We start from the raw sequence: 24,822 nt of genomic DNA, 5'->3' as shown, positions 1-24,822 counted from the left end.
TCAGATCTGAGCCTGATGGACAAGTTGTCTGTGGACAATTAATTCAGCTACATAAAATAATCATATGAAAAAGTAAAAGTAGAATAAATGTTCTGGAAATTGTCTTGCAAATAAGTCTGTTGCTTCAACCCCAAGATATATATGGGATTGGATAAAGATGGAAAAAAGATGCTACAAGAGAAAATAGCTAGTTGCAGTATTTTCTTAGCAAGAGTCAGTGCCGAGTAATGGCTCATCCAGGAGCCAGGAGAGCCTTGATTTCTCGTTAAATTGCTATGTAATCTAAAGCAATTAATTTTTATGCCAACTATTTTTTCTCTTCACACCTTTTGTGTTATCTAGACACCTGCAATCTGGAAGGACAAGGCTAATTATTTTGTGCAGGACCTAGCGTGATCAAGCTTCAGACGTAGTTGGGTCTTACAAGTGTCCATGGTACTGGTAGAAGTAGTCTTGTAATAATTTTGCAGTTAATTTGAAATAAAGCTAGGATGCTGAAAACCTGTAAAGATCAGGTGCTTACAGAGCTGCTTCTCTTAAACCATGAAACTAAAAAAGATTAATGGTCAATAGAAGGGATTCGAAAGTTAAAAGAGAAAATTAAAACAGCGTGTATTTCACAATTGCTGAAAGGAAAATCCTCATTTTAATGACAGAAGTAAAAGGATTAACATGCTTGCAACTAAAAACAGCAATTAAAAGATAAGAAACTTAGAATTAAAGAGGCCAAAGAAACAAAGTATCATAGAAGCACTGTGTTTGCATTAAGAACAGCCAGTGATCAAGTGGCTTTGGCTGGAATTGTCCTTCAGTGAATTATGTTCACTTAGGTCCTTGAAGACTGTAGGTCTCTCAATGTAATTTAAGATCATTATTTTTAAAAAACAGACTGAAGGATTTCAGGAAGTTCTAGCAAGATATGTATTAAGTCTTGGAGCTAAAATCACTGTTTGCATAAATGCTGTCAAAGCCAACAGAATTGTTTGCTTCTACCAGCTTGGAGTTTGAGGCCAAATTTTCAAAGCATCTGAAGACAGAAACTTTAAGTAGGCTTTACAAAAGCTTGTAATAAATTAGGTGTCCATCTCTCCTTGAAAGATGCTCTGCATAAAGGCATCTGGGCTTCTACTGCATTTTTAGGTGCTTGAACATATACCTCAAACACCATCACTATATAATAATGTAATGTCAGACTGCAAGAGTTAATAGCGCGCAGCGCCTCTAAAACATGTCTCCCCCCTGCTCTTTGAGAGGTTTCGCAGTACTGCTGCTTGTACCAGTTTGATGAGATCCCCTCCAAACCTAAAACATTGTTTTTATTTATTTTATAAGGACTAGAATTGGACTCTAACTTATGGTTTTGCATAGTAGCTGCATAGGAATGAGTTCTAATCTATTATTCTCTCCACTAAAAAAAAAAAAAAAAAGAGGAATGGCAGGTATGAGTTGGGAGAAGCTGCTGAAAATAAAGCATTAAGTCAGTAGTTACAGTGGAAATGAAGGATTTGGAGTTGTCAGCCTACATCCTCATAAATGAGGATGAGAAACTGCCAGTCTTGGAGAGAAATTGATACCTTCCTAGTGCAGATTCCAGTCTAATAAATGAAAAGGTGAAAAAATCATTTTTGATGTAACTGAGATGATTTCAAGCCATCATAAAATAAATTGATGGCAGAAAGATACTGAGCAGGATATGACTTATTAGGGGAGAGGAACAAAGAATTCTGAGGTGTGATTCTGGAAGTTTTTTAATATCCTTCTCTTCTGCACAGTTGGAGTCATTAAAGACTGAAGTGCAATCTGGAAAACTGTAGGGAGAGATGAGTGCCTTCAGATGGGTGCTTTAAGGAAAAAAAATCAGTGAAGAAAAATAAAGAGCAGATTATTCTGGGGATTAAACTTTGCTGTGCACTTAGAGAAGAGGGGGCAACTACAGCATGTGTTTCCCTCACTGCCTTGGCATCACAGACATACGTGGTTTCTGGCATCCTGTTAGAGAAGAGAGAGACTGGTAATGGGTGGTAGATTTTGGTGCTTTGATCACTGACACTTCTCAAGGCATCCGGCAAGCGCAAGGGAATAAACTGCTGTGGGATGCAGAAATCTTGGTGCAGATCTATCAATCTGTCTCCTAAACTTTCTGCATAATGTACTCCAGGACACCAGCTCACAGCAAAGCTGTCACGCAGAGGCTTGGAGCAATCTTTTGTCTTTCTGTATGTGTCAAAACTGGTGCAGCCAACAGAACCACCGTAAGATACTTGCACAGACCCAAAATCACTCAGTTTCTTCACCTGTTTGAACTGAGGCACCAGGCTCCACCTGTGCATATGAGTGTGAAGTTATGTTCATTGAGTCTCTAGACAACTGTGCTAAACTGGCTGAGTTTGTTGGCCATTCTGTGAAAAAGACAGGATTTGCCATCAAGGACAAGAGCTACAGACTCCCTAGTCTGCAGCAGTGGAGAGGGCATTTTATTCTTGCTGTGTACAGCAAGGTTTCCTTGCTTATGAGCAGAAGTTTGTTCAACCTTCCAGCATTGTTGTGGGGTCTCAAAGCACAGGCAGCAGTGCTGTAGTCAATGACAACACAGCTGGCAGCCAGCTGTGCTGTTAAGCTGTGTGAGCCAAATGCTGAGGGACAGCTTCCAAAGTGCCCACTCCAAGGCCTCCTGGTTTTAGGATCGCTATTTCCTGCACTTTTCCTTTGTAGCAAGTATGTCCCTGTGCCTGGCTTAGGTGGGTTTTCATGCAGAAGAGGAGCGTGCCACAGTATGAATGCTTTTGTTCCTTCCTGATTTTGTGAGAGCATTCTGTTTAGTAAGAACAAGTTTGTCACACCTATAAAGGTTATAAAACAGAGTCTTAATGCTGGATTTTAAAATGCTGTCTGCATATCTTATAGTTTTGTTTTTCCTGACTCATGCATTCAAGTGACCGTTTTGCACATCTGGACATTCCTTGTGCTCTTAGATGTAACAGCAGAGACATAGCTCGATATGGTTATAATAAAGATTTATTAATGTTTAAATACATAACTATATAATCACTTGATAGTTGTAAAATAACAATCATTTCATAATAACTGGTATATATTGGCAATTTGGATAACTGACTGAAAAATCAGTTGATTTGTTTGCTTTCACCTGTGCTTAAAATCCATTTCTTCAGAGATGAAATTCAGAACTGCTGGGGAGGAGGTGGAGGAGGCAGCGGCATGCAGGAAGGGAAGGCAGTTTGGGTAGAACCGGTTGTCTGCCTTTTGACTTCTCTGACAGTTTTGGGCCCCCTTCATTTAAGTATTACAAACACTGACTGAGGTTCATGACTGCGGACTAACAGTGATTTCTACTCGCTGTCATCAATATTTTCTAGAGATAATTTTGACGTTTTACTTTAAAAACCAACCAACCAGACATACCTGAACAAAAGCTAAGAACACTTTCCAAAGAAAATGCAATGTTTCTCTCGGAAATAAACATCTAAAGTAACAAAACTACCAGCAAATTTTATTTCCGATCAGAAAGTTCCATTAAATACTGGAACTGTCACCCGTGTTAGTACTCTGTGGTTGAAGTCACACAGGTCCATTCTTGAGTATTAACTTGCCTGGACTTGGCTTGTGTGGCTTCACCCCTTTGTCCCGTACAAGCTGCAGTATTTCTGAGGCGCAGCTGACTCTGTATGAGAAAAGCTGCAATCCTGGGCCTGGACCTTTGCACTTCCTTAGGAAATTCAGTGTTGGGATGGGAGAATAAACAGGTCCTAGTACCTGGCATACATGAATTCTGTGTAGCTGAAGAATCCATTATGTGGTCTCCTTTCTGTAGTACACGGTAACAGCCTGGGATAACACCAGTCTCTTTCCATGTTCAATATAAAAGCGTAATACAAGCCACAGTTGAGTTCGTTGGTTTAGCTTTTTTTTTTTTTTTTTTTTTTTTTTTGCTGTGCTGATCTGGTATTGTGTTAATATTATCTGTTATTGTCAGTAAAACATTTAACAGTCTAGGCATTACAGTAATTAAACACGATAGCCCTTGTGTAGAAGGCCAGAACATCGGGCCTGGCTGAACTGTACTCAGTTAAGGCCAAAGTGAAACAAAAATACTGTCTTAAGAACACTTAATTTTGAGGAGACGTAGGCACCCATTTGGAAATTGGGGCAATACTTGGACTACTCTGAACTGTTTGCTGCAACAGTTCTATTATAAAACTGCACTAAAGTTAATGCAATACAAAGTTGTCTTGCCATGAAGAAGTGGTCTCTCTGGGAGGGGCAACGGCAGGGAAAAATCTGAGCTTAAGGGTCAAGGAACATGAAAGCGGAGAATGGATAAGAAATTATGTTACTCTGATACAAATCCCCAAACTAGACATATATTGGCTACATACAAACATACATACAATGAAGTGCTATGAAATGTCATTTGTGCATAATGTAAACCCAACAGTTCTGTGCAAAAATAATCTATAAACAATATTTTTGCAATATTAACCTGTAACAACATAAGCACATCAAGTCTTTTTTTGCCAAGTCTACGGGCAGTTCACTAATAAATGAGTAAAGGCGACACGTAGCTATACTGATGTAAGCGTGTACGCTTTCCTGTCATTTCTGTATTGTTATTACGCATTTCCTGACTTGGGTGATGCCCATTGGTCTTCTGTTAGGTAGCAAGAGGGTGAACAATTTTAATCAGCAGCTACTAATTTTGCACTTGCTCTTGATCCCAACCTTAACGTGTTGTTTTTTTTTTTTTTTTTTTTTTTTTAGGATTTTAAGGGATTACCAGGCAATCTGAAAGACAGCAGTTTGCATTTACTTGTTTTTGCACTGTCTGCAGCGTTACCAACCAAACCGTGCTCCTAGTTGCCAAAGTTATCTTAGGGTTAGATCTACAAATAACTAAGTGTTGATGTTGACAGACACTGGTCTTGTCACTATGAATAATTTCTCCAAGTTGGTAGGTTGTGGCAGCAAACATTAAGCTTGATAGTATTTCTGCTCTGTGAATGATAGTAGCTGCCTGACTTTGTTGTTCCTTTATGTATGTTCCAAAGTAAAGAACATAACTTCTTGCCTGTTCTTTCTTTAAACTTCAGGTTTAATCATGATTTCTCACCCATGGTGGGCATCTTAGCTTGAACGTTGTTACCAAAGGAATAATGTAGTTACAACATTTCAGCATGGCTTTTCTTGAGCTGCAGCAATTGCTCTAAGAGGTATTGTGGTTGTTTTAATTGTTGCGCACATATTTTTATCAGTATGCATTCTTTCGTCTAAGAGATTGGAAATGCTCCTCTGCCTCCCTGCATAGGTGTGGTTTTCTGCCAGAACAGGACCAGTGACGTGGGCAGAACTGACTCCTACAATTTTATATTTCCTTTGCAAAAAGCCTTAATTTAATAACTACAAAAGTCAGTCATAAAAAGGAGAGTAGAAGGAAGTACAATGTCAGGAATTGTTTTATTTCAATGATTGGAAGTAATTTTAAGCCACATTTGTTTCACTAGTGAGTGCCAAAATGATATAAATTTTAACTGATGTCAGTAAATCAGTTGTAAATCAATTTGTAAATCAATCAGTTTGTAAATCAGTTTTAGCAGCTATGTGCTAATTTGTTGTTGTGGGGGAAAACACTGAAAAGGAGGATTTTATTTTATTTTATTTTATTTTTCTTAAATGGAAATATTGAAGTACTTGTACCTGACACTGAATTTTATGGTTCTCTGTTTCAAGACAATTCTCTCACTCATTTCTTTGAGTTTTGTCAGTATAAAGATCACAAGGTTAAGTCCATTTCTGTTGGTTGGTTTCGTAGTCAGGAAGATATTTGCTTTTTAATGGATTGATGTTTATCTGCTAGATGACTTTAAATATAATATTCCTACATGACTGCAAGGCATGCCATTAATGCAGGTTAAAAAAAAAAAAAAGACTACTTACAGAGATTGGAATAATTGCTGCCTATTCCAATACGGATAGAGCTTCCAGAGATGAGAGGAAGATGGAAGAAAAGAACTAAGGAGGGAAAAATGGATAAAAAGGTCCTTAATAGCAGTTTGTTTTTGTTTTACAACCAGATGTCAGCTAAGACCCGCTGTGTTGTTAACGTGCACCCACTCTTTCTGGGGCAGGATTACATGTTTCAGACTCTGACTGTACGCACAGATGTCGCTTGAACGGGCCAAACAAGTCATTGCTTCAGACTTCAGGGATCACTCCAGTTCAGGAAATGATACTATCTGTGACTGTAATGCCTCTCAGGTTCAAAACCCCATGTATAAACAACAACGTGTTACATAAATACGGTAATTATTGTTGTTAAGTCATTCACCAGTCACTGAAACAGGCACCTGCCATTGTCGAACAAAATCACTGTTTCCTAATTTGTTTAAGTGCATCTTGAATACATTAGGCGTGTGTGTGTCAAACGGGGCTGGAATAAATTTATTCTAAAATTTGATACACACACTCCCCCTATGCATTTAAGCTTTAATATTTATAACTTGCACTTCAAAGATTTATAGTTGCAGGCACCAAAATGCACCCGAGTAAGACGTGTCCTAAATCACAAAATGTGTGGATGGCTTAGGCGCCGGGCTCGGCTGCTGCAGCAGAGGCACAGCTCGGGAGCGCCCGGCCCCCGTCGGCGCGAACACGGCGTGGCCCCGGCTGTGTTTACGCCCCGGCGCAGCGCGCTGTTCCCGGTCGCTTCCAGCCGCCCCTCGGTGGCCGCCCTACCTCGGCGGGTGTCCCCCCTCGCCACCAGCGCCGCACCCCGCTCAGCACCGCGCGGGGAGGGGGGGCACGGCCCGGTGCTGGGGGATGCTTTTTCGGGAGGGTGTTCCCGAGCGACACAAAGTTTCCGCGGAAGCCCTTCCCCCGCCGGACCACGCCGCCGCCCGCCCGCCCGGGCCGCCCCTGAAGCACGGTCCCGCTCGGCTGCGGGCCGCCCCCCGCCCCGCCGGGCCCCCCGCGGCAGGGGCGGGCTGCCGCCGCCGCCGCCGCGCGCCTTACCCCAGCACCGCGCGGCGGCCGTTGTCTCCATGCGCCCCCGCCGCGGCTCTCCGGCGGCTGGCGGGCGGCGGGGCGGGCGCAGCCGCCGCCGGGGGACGCGCCTCGCCGCCTCCTCCTGCGCGCGGGGCCGGGGCGGCGGCGGCTGCTGGACGGAGCCGGCACCCGCGGGCGGAGGGCGGGGGGAGGCGGGTGACCTCCGCCCCGCAGGGGCCGGCCGCAGCTCCCCCTCCCCTCCCCTGCCTGCAGCCGCCGCGGCGGGGAGGGAGGGAGCTGGGGCGGCTCGGCCTGGGGGGAGCGGGGCCCGCGGGGTGGGCGCAGGCCGTGGGTGGGGCGGGACGTCCGTGGGGTGCTCGGGGCTGCACGTATGGGGGGGTCTGAGCCCTCGGGGCCTGGGGTAACCCCGGCTCCGCGTCCTCCCCCCACCTCCGCGGTCCCTGGGGAGCGGGAAGGGAAAGCGTCAGGGCCGCTGCGGGGATTTGCTGCCCGGGTAAGGAGCTGCAGGCGGATAACGGCTCTCGAAAGCCGGGTCTGGCCCAGCGCTTGGGCTAAAAGGGAGCGGATGGCCTGGGGGTGAACCCAGGGGAGGGACGGGATTATCTGAGCAGAGGAAATAATTCGCTGTGGCTGGATGGGGGCCAGGGGAAGAATGTAGTCCAAGTAAGAGCTAAAACCACTCTACAGCAGTAAGACCTGCTCGTTACCAGGGATCTTGGAAACGATTCTCGTTGTGAATGATAAATGTCCCGGTGCAGGGACAGAGAAAATAGGGTAGCAGCGGGTACTGAAGCATACGAGCTTTCGTAATTGGTTGTTTACCACTGAGAAAAGCATGTCGTTAGCTGCTTAGGTAAAGAATGCAAGAAATAAGGGGTTTTTTTTAGTATGTCCTGTCAACAGTTTGGATTTTTTTAGAAGCCAGGTTATATTGGCACTTTCTCTGTTGCATGTGTTAGCCTTGCAGGCGCTTGCAGGGTGGTCCCACTGGTGCTGCTGGTGGGTGAGGGAAGTGGGAATGGATGTTTCAGGAGTATGTAGGCAGCCTTCCTCGCTGCCCTGTCCCCAGGTGGCTTTGTACTCCGGAGAGCAAGTTCTCTCACATTGGGACGACTTTACCGTCAGTATCTAGGCCGTTTAATTTCTCTTTGGTTCAGTAGTGATGGATTCAGAGTTGTAATGAAGTTTGGGGTGGATGTAAAGCTTGTGAACTCTTTAGTCTTTCTGTAAAAAGTTTCCTACTCTCATTGATCACCTTTTTCTTTTTTCCTTTTCTTTTCCAATCCAGGCAAGCATTAAGCGAGTTTAAGGCAGTTGAAATGAAGGTTTACTGGAAATTTACAAGTATGTTTCATTACAACTCAGGGATACCTGTACCTTTTGCTAAAACTATAGTACCTTGGTTCATAATTAACACATCCCTTCCCTAAAATCCCTCAAAATGCTGCTGCAAAAGTTATCTTGTGATTAATTTCTTCAACCTATCAGAATATTTGACTCCTTGAAAGACCCCTTTTCTATTGTTTCAATAAACGGAAACTGTGTGGCTTCATTTTAGAGCTCTTTGTTGTTTAGTTACAGCGTGAAGGTATGAATCTATATACGCACCAGAAAAGCTAATTTTTTGTGTGTTGTTTTTCTGGATATGTCCTCCCTTGTCCTCATGTGAAGAGTCATGTACGCATGTAATGCTGTACGTATGGATATTAAAATATTTTCTCCACTTTAAGTTTCATCAATTTCTAACGTTTAGTGCTTCTGCAAATTCTGGTGATGGCATCTTTCCCAAACGGTGCCTTACATTTAACCATAGTATCAGTATTAACTTTAATTCCAACAGACTTGGAGTCTTATGTTTGACTGAAAAATCTGCACTTAGATTATTACATAAGCTGACAAACTGTGGAAAATATGGAGGCCTTAGTAACGGACTTTGAATTCAGGGGAATTGCTTAATGTCTGGTAATTCTGAAAAAAATCCCTATCTCAACTTGGCTTTAGACCCCTTTCTGTGACAATCTTGTCCTTTATCTCCAGAAGGAACTGCAGCTACTTTTGAGACAGAGGACATTTGTTTCTGGGTCAGACAACACGATGTATAACATATGATCCATCAAAACCTGCAGAAACATCGTCATAATTAACAGTAACTTCCTCAGTGCTTATGGGTACTCAGCATGCTCACTTTGAATCTACTTAAAATGATGTAGCTTTTGCTCACCCCACTGATTTCCGTGTGTATGGAAATGAAGCAGTCTTTTACCCTTTTATCCTGTGTGTTTTTTAGTTTTTAGAGGTTATTTTCTCGTTTGGTTGTGCATCTGAGTGAAACCTGGATGTGTTGCGGATTTCAGGCCAGACTCATTTGCATACTTAGTCCAGTACTGCAGCAGTGATTTGTTGTGTCAGGGTAATATTATGGATAGTTTGCATTGTTATTTGTTTCTTTTTGCTGTATCTGCTTTTCTGTTTGTATACAAATAAATTTGTATTTTAAAAAATCCATAAATAAATGATTTATTACATAGGAGATTGCTTATGGACTGTATGGACTGGAGAGCTGGAACAGAGATAAAAAATATTCAGAGTTTCTACTACTTGTGTCTATTTACATGGGACTAGCTTGTCTTTCTCATAATATCACAAAACAACTAGGACCAAGCAGGATCTGTCTCTGGTGGTTTATGGCCTGTGGGTGCTGTCTGAATTCTGTCACTTTCTTGAGAAAGTTTTTTCCCAGCCTTTAGAAATAGGGAGCTCAGGTACATCTCGGTAAGGTTCAGAATGGCATTCCTTATGGATGGAACTGTACAAGATTGCTCTCCTCAGTGGGTGTTTTTGAATTTACTGGTACGGGGAAATCAGTGAGAAACCCTTGCTGAAGAGAGATAATTTTATTCTTGGATGATTTTACATTTTCTTCGATCTAGGGACTTCATTATAAAACTGTACTGTTAGTGCAGTCTGCTGAAGTGACAGACCTCCTCAACTCGGCTTGCCATCTCCTGTGGTTTCATTTGAGATTCTTGGAGCTCAGTGCTGAGCTGATGCCTCAGTGTGCTAGCTGCTATGCTACCTGCGTGGACTTTTTGTGAGAGCCAATTTTTGTAAGGCAAAACAAATTTTACTGCCATAATGAGATCTCTTTTTAACTGAGAATTTTTGTGTATTAGTACTGAGACTTTGGGGGATACAGTTCATCACATCTTTTTTAATGGAAAAGATGGTAATGAAATAAATATCAGTTGGATAATACAATTAGTCTTAGATAAAATGCCTCAGGATGAGCAAAACTGATTAACTGTTGTTTATGGGAACAGGAAGGTCTTTTCTGTGTAGAAAATTTTGTGCCTTGTCAGTGGTAATAGCGTTGATCTAGTAGCAGGGAGACTTCATCAGTGCTAGCTGCTGTAGGAGTCTCATCAACAAATGTAGGCAGATACGTTTGCCTTCCCGTTGCTTGGCCAGGTCTTACGCCAGCTCAGCTTGCCCAGCACCTGTGCTAGACCAGCAGTGCCAGGAGTGCTGGGCATTCCCCGCGCTTTGCCGTTTCTGGGCAAGCTGATTACACCAGGCTCTGGGCTAAGGTAGTACCTTGCTGGGAGTTTCCACTGTGGTGGACCAGGCTGTGTAAATCTGTGCTTGCTGCTGAAAACAAAAAAGGCCAGGAAAAGTGGGACTGGAATTTGATAGGAACCATCTCATGCTTTCCCAGCCTGCTTTGTTCTGAAATATAATAAAAAGAATCCTTTGAAGGAAAAAAATTCAAATTACCCTCTTTAAAAAACATGTTCATTCTGCTTTCTCAAAAATTTACTTAAAATACAAAAAAAAAAAAAAAAAAAGACAGTCATTTTCACTTGGAGAGTCTTAATGCCTAACTTTTATTTTCAACTTAATTTTTGTGAAAAGACTCAAATTTTTTGAAAATGTTTTTCAAATGTTTTTAACATCATTTTCCATTAAAGAATGGAGCAGCAGTACAAACTTGATATTTGTAGGCATAAATTTGTGCACTAATTATTTTTTTACTGTCCTTGCTCCCATCGTTCTGTTGAAGACATTTCCCACTGATCTCTGTGAGACTTCTGAGGGTCACCTTGTTCATCCTCTTGACTACAAGCAGATCTGGTTGGAGGTTGTCCAGAGCCTTGCCCAGTTGAGTTGGATATCTCCAAGATGGGAGACTCAAATCTCTCTGGCCCCTATGCCCATGATAACTATTCTCATGGTGAAATTTTTTTCCTTTTATCTAATCCATGTTGTCTGTGTTGTTACATGTATCCATTGCCTCTTATCATTGTATCTCCGGAGAGAGTCTCCCTCCATCTTTCTGTCCTCCTGATATGGAGCTGAAGGCAGCAATGGGATCCCCCTCAAGCCTTCTCCAGGTTGAAAAATCCGATATGCTCAGTCTCTCCTTGTACAGAGACACTCCAGCCCCCTCACCGTCTTGGTTGCCCTGCGCTGGGTGCACTCCAGTGTATCAGTGTCTGTCTTGTACTGGGGAGCCTGGAGGTGCTCGTAATGCTCCAGATGTGGTCTCTCGCTTGAGTGCTGAATTGAGGGGAATAGTAACTCAGTAGAAGGAAGGCAGGAATCCACATAGGTACTTTTTGCATATCACTTCAGTAGTTTTTTGTTGTTTTGTTATGTTATTTTTTTATTTAGCTTGAGTTTCTTATTCTCACAGGAGAGATATGTTGTGTTTGTATTGGAACCTGCTTAGATGACTCGAGTCCCTTCTGAAGAGTGTTTTGGAAAGTCTTTTTTTTCGGTTAAATAACCAGTTTGATACTGAGCTCATTTCCAGAAGTTACCCTTTTACATTTCAGTATAATGACTACAAGCAATGCATATTTTTTGATGTTGTTGCAATAGATATTGTTTGATGTTAAGTACTGTGCTTTCAGTTGATGAGCTCACTTGCTGCCGGGTTTAAATGGAAGAGGAGCAGTTCTGCCTGATTTCAGGTTCAAGGCAACTTCTGTTTGCCTTGTGCAAGAAATCGTTTCACTGCCTGTGGAGCTGCTTGCACGAGTATAGTGAGCAGGATTAGCCTCATGTGGGCAAGGATTTTACTTTATTTTAAATAAGAGAGTATGAGATACTACATGCATATTGTAGCTTGGATTTTAGCACAACTGCTGTATAATTCCCTTTGTTCAGGCCACTCTGCGTGTGATACTTGCCCACATTTTACTTTCCTCATTTTCATTGTTTTTTCTTACATTTTTATGCTGTCTTTCAAGTAGGGGTAATGGGAAGCAATGAGATCAGTTATGGTTTTGAGATCTATTGTGAATGGAATTCCTTAACCATTAGGATGGGTGGTTAGATTTTAAAATTAATTTGTTTATTTAATATTCACTAAATCACACTTCTAAGAAATCTTAGGGCGAAGATAGTTTTCAGTTTTCAGATTAGCAATGTTGAACAAATGTATTTGAATATGATCAAAGTAAAATGAATTCGCAGAAAAATCCTAAAGGTTTTCTGAGTTTGGACATATTGTAGAATTACTAACAAAAGGAAATTCGTGCTAAAAGCTATTTTAATGAAAAGAGTGGAATTTTAAATATTTAAAGTTACTGTATAATATTGTTCAGCTAGCATTTATAGGACAGTTAAATTTATTTTGAAAGATATTTTCTAAAGGTTTAAATCAAGTGATTTATCTCGTTTGGCATAAAATCTGTCAAGAGGAAAAATAATTTTGAATTATTAATATAGGTGAAACATATCAATAAAAAATATTTTACAGCAGCACCAAGGCCCAAAGCCAGAAGTCATGTTCTTTTACGTGCCATGTAAAGAAATGAATTCTAGAATGAAGAGGCTCTTCATTCTGTTTCTGTAGTTGCTCTGTCAGGGAAGTATTCTGTAGGAATTTTATGTTGTGCCCAAATTCTCAGAGGCTATTTTTCTCATTTTTTAAAGCTACCAACTGTCTTTTTCTGTGGTACAAAAGATGCTCTTAGGCTTTGGAATGAGGCCAGATTTAGTTTATCATTTATTCACCTGCTTACAGACTTCTGAGCAAGATGTTGAATTATGCTGTTCTTAGCTTCTGTACATATTTTTTTTTAATATGTATGTATGCACTAGGAAATAATTGGGTATAAGATGGTTATTGAAAAGGCAATAATATTTCCCCTAACTGTCTGTCTGTGATTTCAATCTTCCTGATGCCAGCTGAGTTAATGGTAAGGATGCAGAATGGAAAATTTGATCTCGGTGTTCTTTTCCCTCTCATTCTGTGACTCCTTAATTAAATTTATAGTTAATTATGCCATTTATTTTGTGTTGACCTTTCAAGGACCATAAAGCATCTGACAGTGAATGCAGAGTCTCAGTGTTTATTTCCATGAGTCTTTGTATGAATTTATCATAAATTGTAATGGTACTTTTGGAATTAAAGATGGCCAATGGATTACTAACAAATAATAATGTGTCCCTGGAGATACATAACTATAAATAAACACAAGTATATAAAAAGAAACACTGAATTATGTCATACACAGCATTTAAAATTGGGTAACACCAGTACCACCAGTAATAATGGTAATTCTGCACGTCAGAATATTACAAAACATTTTGTGTTGTAGGTCCACTCTTCGACCAAGGTGTTGCAGCCAGTGCTAAAAATCCTATGTCTGGATGATCAGATCCACTTGTGGTCCCATAAAACACTGATACCTGTTCCTAAGGGGAGGATATCTGTGGTCTCTGGGGAACCATGCTTGAAAGCTGGTTCCTCCATGTGCAGGCCACATTCCGTACAGGCAAAACTCAGCTAAGGCAGAGAGCCCTGCCTGTGTGCATCAGATGTCGTGGGGAAGGAGAAAAGAAAAATTAAATGAAAGAAAGCTTCATACTACAGACTAGTTTATTGACTATTTAAAATATTGTTGGTCGGTGTAACCCTTGTGGAGGTCAGGAGTTTTATAATTCTCTTCTTATTTTTTACAGATGGACACTAAAGTAAAGGATTTGTCACTTACAATCAGTAATCTTTTTAAAAGAGGCTTTTGATAGAGAGTTCTTGGGGAAAAAAGGCATACCCTACAGTATTACTAGTGTAGGCAAGCATATGAATCTGGCAATGCAGTTGTTAATCTGAAAGAAAAGCATGAATGAGAAAAAGCCAGTATAGCAGCAAAAGAAAATATGTATGTGACCCAAAATTGATTTTATCTTTCTGAAACTGTTTGTGTACTAGCAAGACATGCTTAGTGCACCTTGGTGAAGTACGAACCCTGTAACTCAATGTCTTTTGTGTTTTAACAATGAATACACAAATCAGCATCTCTCCATTTTACTACTATTTTATTTAGGAAATGTTTGTGAATCTGTAGGACCTCTGGAAGATGGTAAAAAATGTATAAATACACCAAGGCCCAAAGTTCCTCACTGGAACTGTGACTGTTTTTCGTAACAGTAAGGAAAATATGCAGACTGGAGACCAGAACACTTGGGGATGTACCCTCATGCTCGTGAAACCCTTGTGCAACTCAAACCTGGTTTCACTGGCAGAAGTTGAGGTAAAATAAGGCCCTGGAAGTAGCACTCAGTCTTATGTAATGGTGAGGCTCCTGCCTGAGAGGAATTGCTCGGGAAGCAGAAACCTGTCACAGAAAAGAAATTGCACAGAGGAAAATTCAAATGCAGCCAGATTTTATATGAAATGGATTAAAAAAAAAAAAACCAACAAAAAAAAACCTAACCAAAAACACCCAGCAACCACCAGGTTGTGTTTCTCCCTGTATCCTGCCAGACTGGCACCACCTATGAAGTGAGACCTATTTTTTAAAAAACTATTAATAGTTACAGTAAGGATGTAGCATATTCTCTTGCTTAATAGTTCTAACCTGTGGAAATAAATGTGCAGTGGGATAAGCAAACTGGCAATTAATTTTAAACCTCAAGAGCAGAGAAGTTCACTTGCTAGGAAAGAGAAGCACAGTGATAAATGATTTGGAGAGGTGGGAAACCGGGGCGGTTAAGTGGCTTATGCAATTCACTTGAAGAGAAATGTAAGGCGGGCTTGAGGACAAAAGGAACAGAGCAAAGCAAAGAAAAAGGAATGGACCCTGAGGGTTTTACAATACTAAAAGATTGTACTGGGGTTTAGGATAAAACTTTGTCTCTGACAGCTTGGGCATGGTGTTTAATGCAGTGGAAAGAGCAAACAATACAGTGGCACAAACTAGTAAAAAGATACCAAAAAGAAATCGGATGAACTGGGTTGCTGCAACACTTGAAAGGTTGGTGAGTGAGACCACATTTAAGAGATCAGCTGCCTCAATTTCTAGTCAGCCTTTGTGTATCCTTTTGACAAAACAAGATCTTCTCAAAATTGTGGATGAAATTATAAAGGAGCAGTTGTGAATGACCACTCTAGGGTATAGATGAGCAAAAGCCAGTACAACTGGCTTCCGTCTGAAGAGGGGAATTGTGGTTAAGTATAAACGGAGAAGCAGAAAGGAATTGAAGGGGAAGGAAGCCATGGGCTGCTTGAGTTAGTGCCTTATAATCATGAAGAATACTTTTGCGCTCCTTAGTACGGAGAAGGACAATTGGCTTTTATCAAAAGCCAAATAGAAAAAATAAAATGGTAGAAATGCATGCACCTGAGTTGTCTCTCCACCACTCTTGCTCTCATTACTTTACATTACAAGCTGGACAGATGAGCATGGCTTTGTTGCTAATCCAAATTTGCTCCAAGCTTAACTGAAAATGTACTGACTGTCAAACAGATGTGAAAGAAAGCAAAGGGCAACTAGGCTTTATTGTGGTGTTTGTTTTTTTTTTTTCTTCTTTGGTTGTTAGCTTGAAAATGAACTTTTTTAAGAATTTAAGTACACGCTTTGTACTTTATTATTTGGAATGGGTTAGTATTTTAAGGACTCCTTTATTGAGATTATTGAAAGTTCCTATCAGTAAGTAGCTGTCGTTAAAGATTAAAGTATACACATGAACTTAGTGTGCAGATTCTGTTCTGAGTGTCAATTAGCTCCAATTCTGCTTTGTTTCAGTGGTCTAACAAAAAAAAAAACAAAAACAAAACAACAGATCCCAAGGCAGCACAGATCTACAAAGTGTCCCAAGATGAGCATCTGTTAAATACTGTAAGTGAAGTATTCAGTTTACCCTAACAGGCTTCAGAATTGGGCCTTGTTGTCATTATTTGTTAAAAGATGTGTTCACTTTTGGAATGTTTGGCTACATAAATCTTTCTTTTTTTTCCTGTATGATCCAGCAGTTAGCTTTTCAGATCTGCTACACAACAATGTAAGCAAGTGCACTAGGAAAAAAAAAAAAAGCTGTTGTCCCAGATACCTATATTTTTCTTTTCAGATCATTTGGCATTGGAAACAAGGATGTGATCCAGTGTTGACATGACTAGGAGCATAAGGCACCACTAATATGGCATTTACTTGTGCACTTCTGTAGCATGGATTTTATTCCACCGCCTTACCTGGATCTCTTCCCAGCAGATGAAGCTTTGCTGTAAGGAGAAGTAATGAGAGCAAATTCTATATCATCTCCTTCATTTTAGGTTTTTCACTACCACTAATATTTCAGCTATTGTATATCTAAAGGTCTTGGGAGTGTAAGGATGGCTAGAACAAAAAATGGACGAGCAATGAAGATGTGAGGGACATGGACAGAAATTCTGTCCCTTCTGTTTCCCCTCCCTGTTGCCTCCCCCCATGTTTCCCCAGGCTGTGTATTCTGGCAGTGGCTGCAGCTGCACAGCTGAGTACAGGCTTGTGAGTGATGCCTTCAGTCAGCATCCCCAGCCAGCATCCTTGTCTTTTCCACTGGTTGTCACCTGTGTTTAAGAATATGAGCATACAGAGGGAACAAAAGAATATGAGCATACAGAGGGAACAAAACTAAATAAAATCATAGTATAAACTGCTGATTTCCAAGCAAATCTAAAACTACTTCACAGTATTCCCTGCCGGTGCCAAAAAACCACTCGAGCCTATTTTATAATTTCTGAAAGTGTCACCTTTGCTCGATCCATCATTACACAGGAAAAGAACTCAACCTGTGCCGCCTTCTGCTTCTAGATCCTGTATGAGACACTGTAAATGAGTCTGAGAGACAGGTTTTAAAAAACAAACAAACAAACAAAAAGCAAACCCACAATTCTTCTGGGTTTGGAATGTATCAAGAAAGTTGAGTCTTGCTTATTCTGGGGTGCTTGGATTGTTGCTGCCACCCAAGTAACTGTAAGGATTTCTGCAGTGACACACCAAGACCTACTAGTGTGTTCATCTGTGTATCATCCGTTGGTTATTTCTTTGTATCCACACCCACTGTGGATCATGTAAAACTCCAGGGTCCACTCCTGTTGGAAGCTGGGCTTGTAAGATGCTGTGTCAGTGTTTAAGGGAAGTCGACAGTCGCGTCAATGGTAAACTGCTTTCGGTGCCATCTGCTGTATTTTAGCCGCAACTGCCACTGCTGAACGAACAAAGATCAAGTTTAGCTGGTGCACAAGGAAATGTGAATCCTGCTGTGTTCAGAAGCTATTTATACAGTAGCAGACTTGGGTAATTTCTATTTAATAAATTGATGGCACGTCAATCTTCTGGGTAACATCTATGGTCAAAGTGAAGGTAACGCATTTATTTTAGTACTAAAGTAAGGTACTAAGTCAAGACCAAAACCAAATAGCTATTAAATCTTACCATTGAAAAGATTTATTTATTTTTATCTATATTTAAAGTAATGACTCTATCTGATCTCTAGTACCAGATTTTGAGATAATCGCTATGGAGCAATTGTAACAGATGGTGCAACTAGAAGGAGTGGTTGTAAACTCCCAGGATTTAAGAACAAAAAGGGAAAATGGGGATTTTTGAAGTTCCAGATGCATTTGCTGTTCTGACAGGGAAAATTAATTTCTTGTCTTGTAAAAACAAGAAACATTAGTAACAGAGAAAGAATAAATACAGAGAGTGCAATGTCAATTTATCTAGCCAATTTCCAGTGACCACACTTTAAAATGGAAGAACATGTCTCCACTCTGCTCTGAAATGTCATATTAAATTGACGAGGATATTCCCATGATAACTGTCCAGAAAATAGCTGCTATCACCACTCTACCTGCTGCCTTTTGTTGATTTACTGTTATTTTGGCAACATGAAAGCCAATGCCAGCTGACACACATGTGCATCTGGCATGGAAAATACTGATTAAAAATTTACTGGTGGGGCTTGGTCTTCAAGTCAAAATGAAAAAAACCCTGTGAGTATATAGAGAGACAGTCTCTGAGAAAGAAGAAAGATATGGAGAGAGTTGGTGCATGCTATAAAAAGATAGGAAGCCTTGTTTATGTTTTATATATGCTGAGATAACATTCCTTGCAGCAACAATGCTAGCAGAGCAACCGGAGTTGTTGCTTGCTCACTCTTCTCACGCCTCCACCTGAGAAATCAGCCTGTGGACTACACCACCCTTGTTGCCCAGAGTCCGGTGGGGAAACCTTTGCACATTATAGAGTTGATGAGACTGTGAACAGCAAGGGGCCCTTCTTTCCCTGAATACTGCTAGTTCTCGGGGGGCTAGGTTATGTCCCAGGTGAAGCAGGGAGAGTGCAGCTGAAGCACAGTGAAATTTTTGTGTTATCTGTGGTGGCTTCTCAGGGTGCGGATACTTCCTGCTTCACTGAAATCTTCGGAAAGTGTATGTGCATTGGCTGTGAAGCCACTGGAATGTATTATCAAAACAATACATTTAATGCATGAAATGATCACATACTCAGTAAAAAGCACTAGGGAAATGCATTATTTAACACGCTGCCTCATGATGGTGTTTAGTCTGGAGCTAAATACAGCTTCACTTGCAGTTATATACGTGCTTTACCGGTGGGGCTCCCATAAATGGATTTCAAAGCGATACTGAGGACAGTGTTATTACACTGATTTTCTATTACTTTCAAAATCATTTTGTTTTTGACGATGTGAACTGACAACAAAATGAAAATGTGTCCCACCCACTTAGGGTTTTTTGTACATGTTTTTTCTTTTTTTTTTTCCCTTTAGTTGCCCCATGTGAGGGACTGGATGTAGATCTTACACTTACTAGAAACCAATATCCAGCTGCATTTAAATTACTGGAGATGTAAGCCTGTGGGGCATGAGTTCCAAGATGAGGCAGAGTAAAGAAGAACACTCCTTTTATTGATGGAAAGGGATTAGTGTTGCTGTGAAGAGATTTATTTTCAGAGTCTGTCTATCCTGAAGCGGCCCCTAGCCAGGCTGGACATGAACTTGGATTTGGGAACTGCATGGTGCTTCCCTAGAAGGTCTTGTAATCTGCATGGATGAAATGAATACGAGAGATGGGGAAAGCCAGGGGAACCAGGCATGTCACCACCATTATTTATGTGGGCTTGCATGTGACTTTAGAAGCTTACAAGAGGTACAGTAACAACATACCTTTATGCCTGACACTTAATATTTCAAGTTTTGTTATGTAAGGAGAGCCAAGCCTGGTTAGTTCACTTATAAATTCTTATCAAAGTGATCATTTTATGAAAATTATTTTCCTGCTCTTGAACTGAATTAATTGCTAATGCAAAAAAAAAAAAAAAGGATGTAGCAAGACACAAGCAAATATAAAGCTGTCATCTGAATAATGTATTTTTACTGTATTTTGCAAAGTTTTGCTGTCGCTGGCATTTGTGAATTTTATGTTGACAAAGTGGGCTTGATTTCCCTGTAGGCTCTATTGCCCTATCTTCCATTGTACAAAGTGTCTGTTTCTTGAGTTAGGTGAATATGAGATAGGATTGCAGAAAAACAAGGCACGTGGGATTTTATGAATTTTGATAGGAACCTCATGGTATTATTTGTAAAGATGTGGGGAAGTGTGGGTGAGAGGATTGTTTGGATGGGTAAAGGTGTGACAAGGAGATGGGTTTGGGATCTTGTTTGGAAAAGGTGGGGTATAAGGGAGGAGAAATGTGTGTGGCAGCATGGATGGAGGGAACAGGTCCTAGTTTGGGAAAGTAGGATGAAGAAAAAAAAAAGTTGAAGCTCAGCAAGTCCAAACCTTGTTTTAAGAGGAGATACCTCTTATTCTTTTTTTGGCATCCCACTATCTGTTCCTCTAGGTGACACCCACTCATACTGTCTTATTTCTTCCTTTGGCTACTTCTGTAGAAATATCTCGTGGGTATTTCATTTTCTCAGGCTTATTGGTAGGTCAAATGTTGCAGCTCTTTATTACCTAGCAGAAAAGAGTTACTTGGGTGCAGCACAATCACATGCTCAGTGTTCAGTAAGAACCCTTCAGTTTCCTCAAATAAATGAGATATGTGAAAAAGATAGGCTTATTTTAGATTGAGTGAAGCTCCTCTAAGCTGAATCTGAAAATCATAACTAACTGGAAATGGCAGAAAAAAAGGCAATTGTGCTCTCTAGAGATAAAGGCAAGTGATAGGTGGAGCAGCAGAAAAGAACCTATTAAAATGAGTGCATTGGAAGGAGTAAGATCAACTGCTATAATGTTTTCTATGTCACAAACCTGCTATTGCAGCTTGAACTGCTCCCATTACAGCAAAACATTATTGAAAGGACTTAAATAGCTTGCCTAGCAGAGCAGTGTATAGTAGTATCACTGTAATTAAGCTTCCACCAGCATTTCTATGATAAACCTATCTTCAGGGTCCTATAACCCAGCTTTGAAATCTTTATTTGGTGCTCGCAATAGACCGTGCTGTGATTTAAAAATCTTTGTCCAAAGATTATGGTGTGAAGTTGCGCTCTCATAGTGGTGGAGCCTTGCTCAGCTCAGAGGCGCGCAGAGCAGTGTCTGCATTCCAGAGTCCCGCGGACAGCGTTGACTCTTTGCAGACTGTCCTGCCTGTGCGGAAACGGGCAGCTGAACATGCGGGTGTAGTGAAATCACAGCATTGGTCTCCAGTAAGAGCCTTATCCCTGCATGATTAAGTAGTTGTGCAGTGCTTGGAAGAGGGCAGGAAAATTGCAGTGGACTGACAGTCACGGTCTGATTCCTATTTCATCTCGTCTGCGTGAGGAGGAATGTAATCAGCACCAGTCTCTTTCTCTCCATATGCGGTACTGGAAAGTCCCTCAGAGTTAAGAGAATCCAACAGCCACTGAACGTGCATTAGCACATGTAGGCGGGCAGAAGTTTGAATCTGCACTCAAAATACTTCATCTGATAAGGGACCTGGAGAAGATTGCTAGTTCATCGCTGTGAGAAGAAAGTGACTCAGTAAACTTGAATTTCTGCACACGCTGGGTGCTTGTCGATGACTGAGGCAGGCATTCTCTTTAGGCATGTCCAGTCTTTTTTTTTTCAGAAAGCAAGGAACCCTCAGAAAAGCTTTAGCTTCTAAAGGCAGCACGTTAACAATACTCTTGCACTCAGCATGTGAACTCAAGGATGCTTTCCTGGGCTATTGAAGGTGCTTGGCATTTTGTGCTGTTTCTGAGAATCGGTGGATGTACGGTTCAGTTTTCTTTCAGGAACTTGATGCTATCAGCTTAGCTATCCTGGAGTTCAGTCTCTCTCATCTCCTTTGGGATTAATACAGATATTTCAGAGTCCCAGCAATAAATAAATAAGGTATAATGTTCATTCAGGGTTTTTGCTAGCCAGTCCAGAGCTTTAAACTGAAGTCTATAGCAATTCTGGACTAGAATTTGCTTATTACTGTGCTTCATATGAACGCTGGTGTGTGAAGGCCTCTCCTTTCCTAGCAAAAAAGAAAAGTTCTGAGACAATGCCTCTTTAATACTGCCTGCTGTAAGCAAGTCTCTGAGATGAGTACCGTGTAAACAGTGCCTGTGTTAACGGCGCGTTGGGGACATGCCATGGTGATTCTCCGTAGCAGCTTATGCAGCCACAGCTCCTGTTGCTCCAGTGACGACTAGAAGTAGGTCCTGTTTATAGTGGCGCAATTCTAGGCACCTTTGAGAAGCATCAAAATAAAATGCACTGCATAAACACAAACAGTGTGGAACTGTGGTTGTGCATGTTACTTTTTGTTCTCTACCTCATTGGAGTCCAGTTTAGCCCCATTTGAAGTATGTCAGTTCTTAAGTTTAGTTTATACATGCGAATGCGTTCAAGGCGGATCCCTTGGATGGTAGCCCAAACAGCTGCTGTCACAGAAATGAAAACTTGCCCAACTGTTCCGCTATTCTTTGGGGTCTGGGATGAGCTTTCTGTGGTCAAAGGAAATATTAACTAGAGGTGAGTGTGTTTCATGAGTCCTTTCTTGTGCTGCAAAGAATTTGAACCAGAGGGCCTCTGAACCTGGTGACTAAAAACATCAGAGATGGGTAGAAATTAAAAAAGCTAATCTTAGAGCCATGCAAGAAGAACAGCTGAGTGTTGATTATTTGTTGTGGTCTAAAATGGGCTAATTTGGGCAGCTGCAATGAAGGACTGTTGTAAGTAGTATGAATGGCTAAAATAAACAAGTTTCTTAGAGGCAGAACTGAACTAATGAAAAGGCACTGAAACTTGAGTCCCTTGATGAAATACAAGTCTTTTTCCATCCCGTATGGAGCCACATGAGGTATGTTGGTCATACATTTAGCATCTCATAAAAATAAAGTCTGCGCTTTATTTCTCGCCAGTGTTTTCTGCAGGCAATAAATACTCTTTGGCTATGGCATAGATTTTAAATGTCTAACATGGTAATTTTAACTTCCAGATGTGTACGTGACTACTTTGCTCTAACTCTCCCTCCTAGGAGCTGTGTTACCCACCACTCCTGCTCACAGCGACCTGTGAAATGCAGGTTCTACTTATGCCTTACGCTACAGGTTCTCTGTTAATTGCAATGGGAATAATACCGTGTACATCATGCAGAGCTGTAAATATGTGCAAGGGAGGGTGTTATAAGTCTTTGTAGATGTTTGGCAAAAATCTCTCGTGCTTGAGAGTGTGTTGTAAAATAATGAATAGTACTAAAGCTTTCATCCTTAAAATGCATAAGCTTTAGAGAATGCTACTTATTCAGAATAGTTTTATGCATATTAACTAATCCTTGCGATGATGTGGGGAAGTGTGTATGTATGGTTGCTATGGCACATGAAGGGGAAGACAATGGCCGGATAACCTTTCAGAAGGGAGTCTCACTTTGAAGACTTGATGCATAAAAGCAAAAATCTGGGCCTACACGATGTACCTGAGATGAAAAGGGAAGTCTTGTGTCACAGCTAGGATATGTGCCTGGAGTTCTGCTCTTGCAAATAGGCTTTATTAGTGGATATTATTTAGAAGTCACAAATTTCCTCCTGAAGTATGTCTGCATCAAAGGCAGTCAGCTTTGCATAGGTTTTGTGGTGACCGTTTAATGTTCTGCTGGATATCCTTCTCTTGGAAGGTGTGGTGCTTCCAGGTCACTCAGAAGTGATGTATGTGACAACAGATGGATTACGCTCAGCTATGCCCATAGAATGCCTTGTCTGCTTGCTAAGTACTTGCATCAACATCCAAAAAAAATCCAGATGTTGCGACAAAATCCAAGAAACCTTGTTCTGATTAGGGTTGATGCTTAATCATCTATTTATAGGAAGGAATTAATTGTAGAGATTGTTTTGCTAGGATTGAAGAGAATCACTTAATTTTTCTAGCTAACTCGAAGCTCTTTTGCTAAAGGAAGAAGAGAAGGCTGGCTATATTCTAACACTTCAGTGTGGGTATAATGCTTTTCACTTACTCAAAGCGATCTCTCTGCCTGGCTTGATGAGCAGTTTTGCCAGATCCATGCAGGTACTGAGAGACAGACCGGAGTCTGTTCAAGATGCGATTACTCAGTCAGGTGACGAGTGAGCACTGCCAAATCACCAGAATGGGATAATGATTTCGTGTCAGCATGAGACATAGCTCTGCTGCCTGGTATTCCTGCCTGCCCTGCGTCTCGCTCTTTGCTAGCTTTCTAGGTGTGTTCCTTGATGCCAGCTCCTTTGCATGGTTGACTTTCTCGGTGGATCCCTGCTAGCCTTGCCTTCTGCTTCTGCTGTCGGTTGCTGTTGAGTACTAGAAGGCAGCACAACTGGGCCTGGCCAGCGTGTGTTCCTGACCCTTGTCCGGGCTGCATTGGTCACAAAGGTTGTGGCTTTTGCAGCTCTGGATCCTTACCTGGCTGCAGTTGCAGAGCTCATGTCGTTCTCAAGCATAGTACTGTTAGGAGTTGCTTGCCTCTGCTTGCCCTCCGTGTTTGCAATGGCAGAATACTCCAGGTCTGGGGAATTGTCAGGCACTCAAAGCTGGAGTAGCTAGCAGTGACATTTGGGAAGTCTCAGTAGCCACGTGGATGTCTCTTACCCAGCTCAGTGATACAGGGGAGAGCTTTGCAGTCTCCCCAGCTGTGTTACATACATCATCTCTATCCATCCTCCCTCCTGTTTGAGCAGTAATTCCTCAACCAGGAAGCCACCTACTCTGCTGTACACCAACGCGTGGTAAATCACAGCGGCAGCTTCACCGGCAGTCGTGCTGGCTGCTCTGGGAAGGTGCACAAAATGCCACTTGCTGCCCTTGGAGCAGGCCAAGCTGTGCAAGCAGGGTGGGATCCCACCCTGCAAGCGGTGTGGGATCTGCTGACCTAGATGGAGGCCTCCGTTTGTCCGTTCTGCTGGGCTCAGCTATTGTCAGCTGCACAAAGTGCTGGAGAAATGCGCTCTGGTTCTCTCAAGGAGAAGGAGGCCTGGCAGGGTGGGACCGGCGCCGGGTCAGCCTCTGGTTTGCTGGCACAGCACAGCAGGTCGCTGGCTGTGCCGGACGCGGCGTCTGTGGGA

The 24,822-nt window shown here is 41.6% G+C and overlaps 1 protein-coding gene across 2 annotated transcripts in view; it reads right to left on the bottom strand.

Annotated features, from left to right (window-relative positions):
* Nucleotides 1–7,256, bottom strand: part of BEAN1 (brain expressed associated with NEDD4 1) — a 63,470-nt gene extending 56,214 nt beyond the window's left edge. The window contains exons 1-2 of one of the 2 annotated variants that reach the window (XM_086758449.1): nt 7,024–7,256; nt 5,950–6,024 (exon numbers count right to left, since the gene is read on the bottom strand). In XM_086758449.1, coding sequence (XP_086614575.1) covers nt 5,950–6,024; nt 7,024–7,054 — 106 coding nt within the window. In that variant the 5' untranslated portion in view covers nt 7,055–7,256. The remainder of the gene's footprint in view (nt 1–5,949; nt 6,025–7,023) is intronic. The other variant, XM_086758450.1, reaches the window with a different exon arrangement.
* Between the last annotated feature and the right edge of the window lie 17,566 nt (nt 7,257–24,822).

Source organism: Chlamydotis macqueenii, chromosome 13, assembly GCF_036417535.1.
Source record: "Chlamydotis macqueenii isolate bChlMac1 chromosome 13, bChlMac1.mat, whole genome shotgun sequence".
NCBI classification, from domain to species: Eukaryota; Metazoa; Chordata; class Aves; order Otidiformes; family Otididae; genus Chlamydotis; species Chlamydotis macqueenii.
Note: the sequence above shows the minus strand (reverse complement) of the source record. Positions and strands in the feature narration are given on the sequence as shown.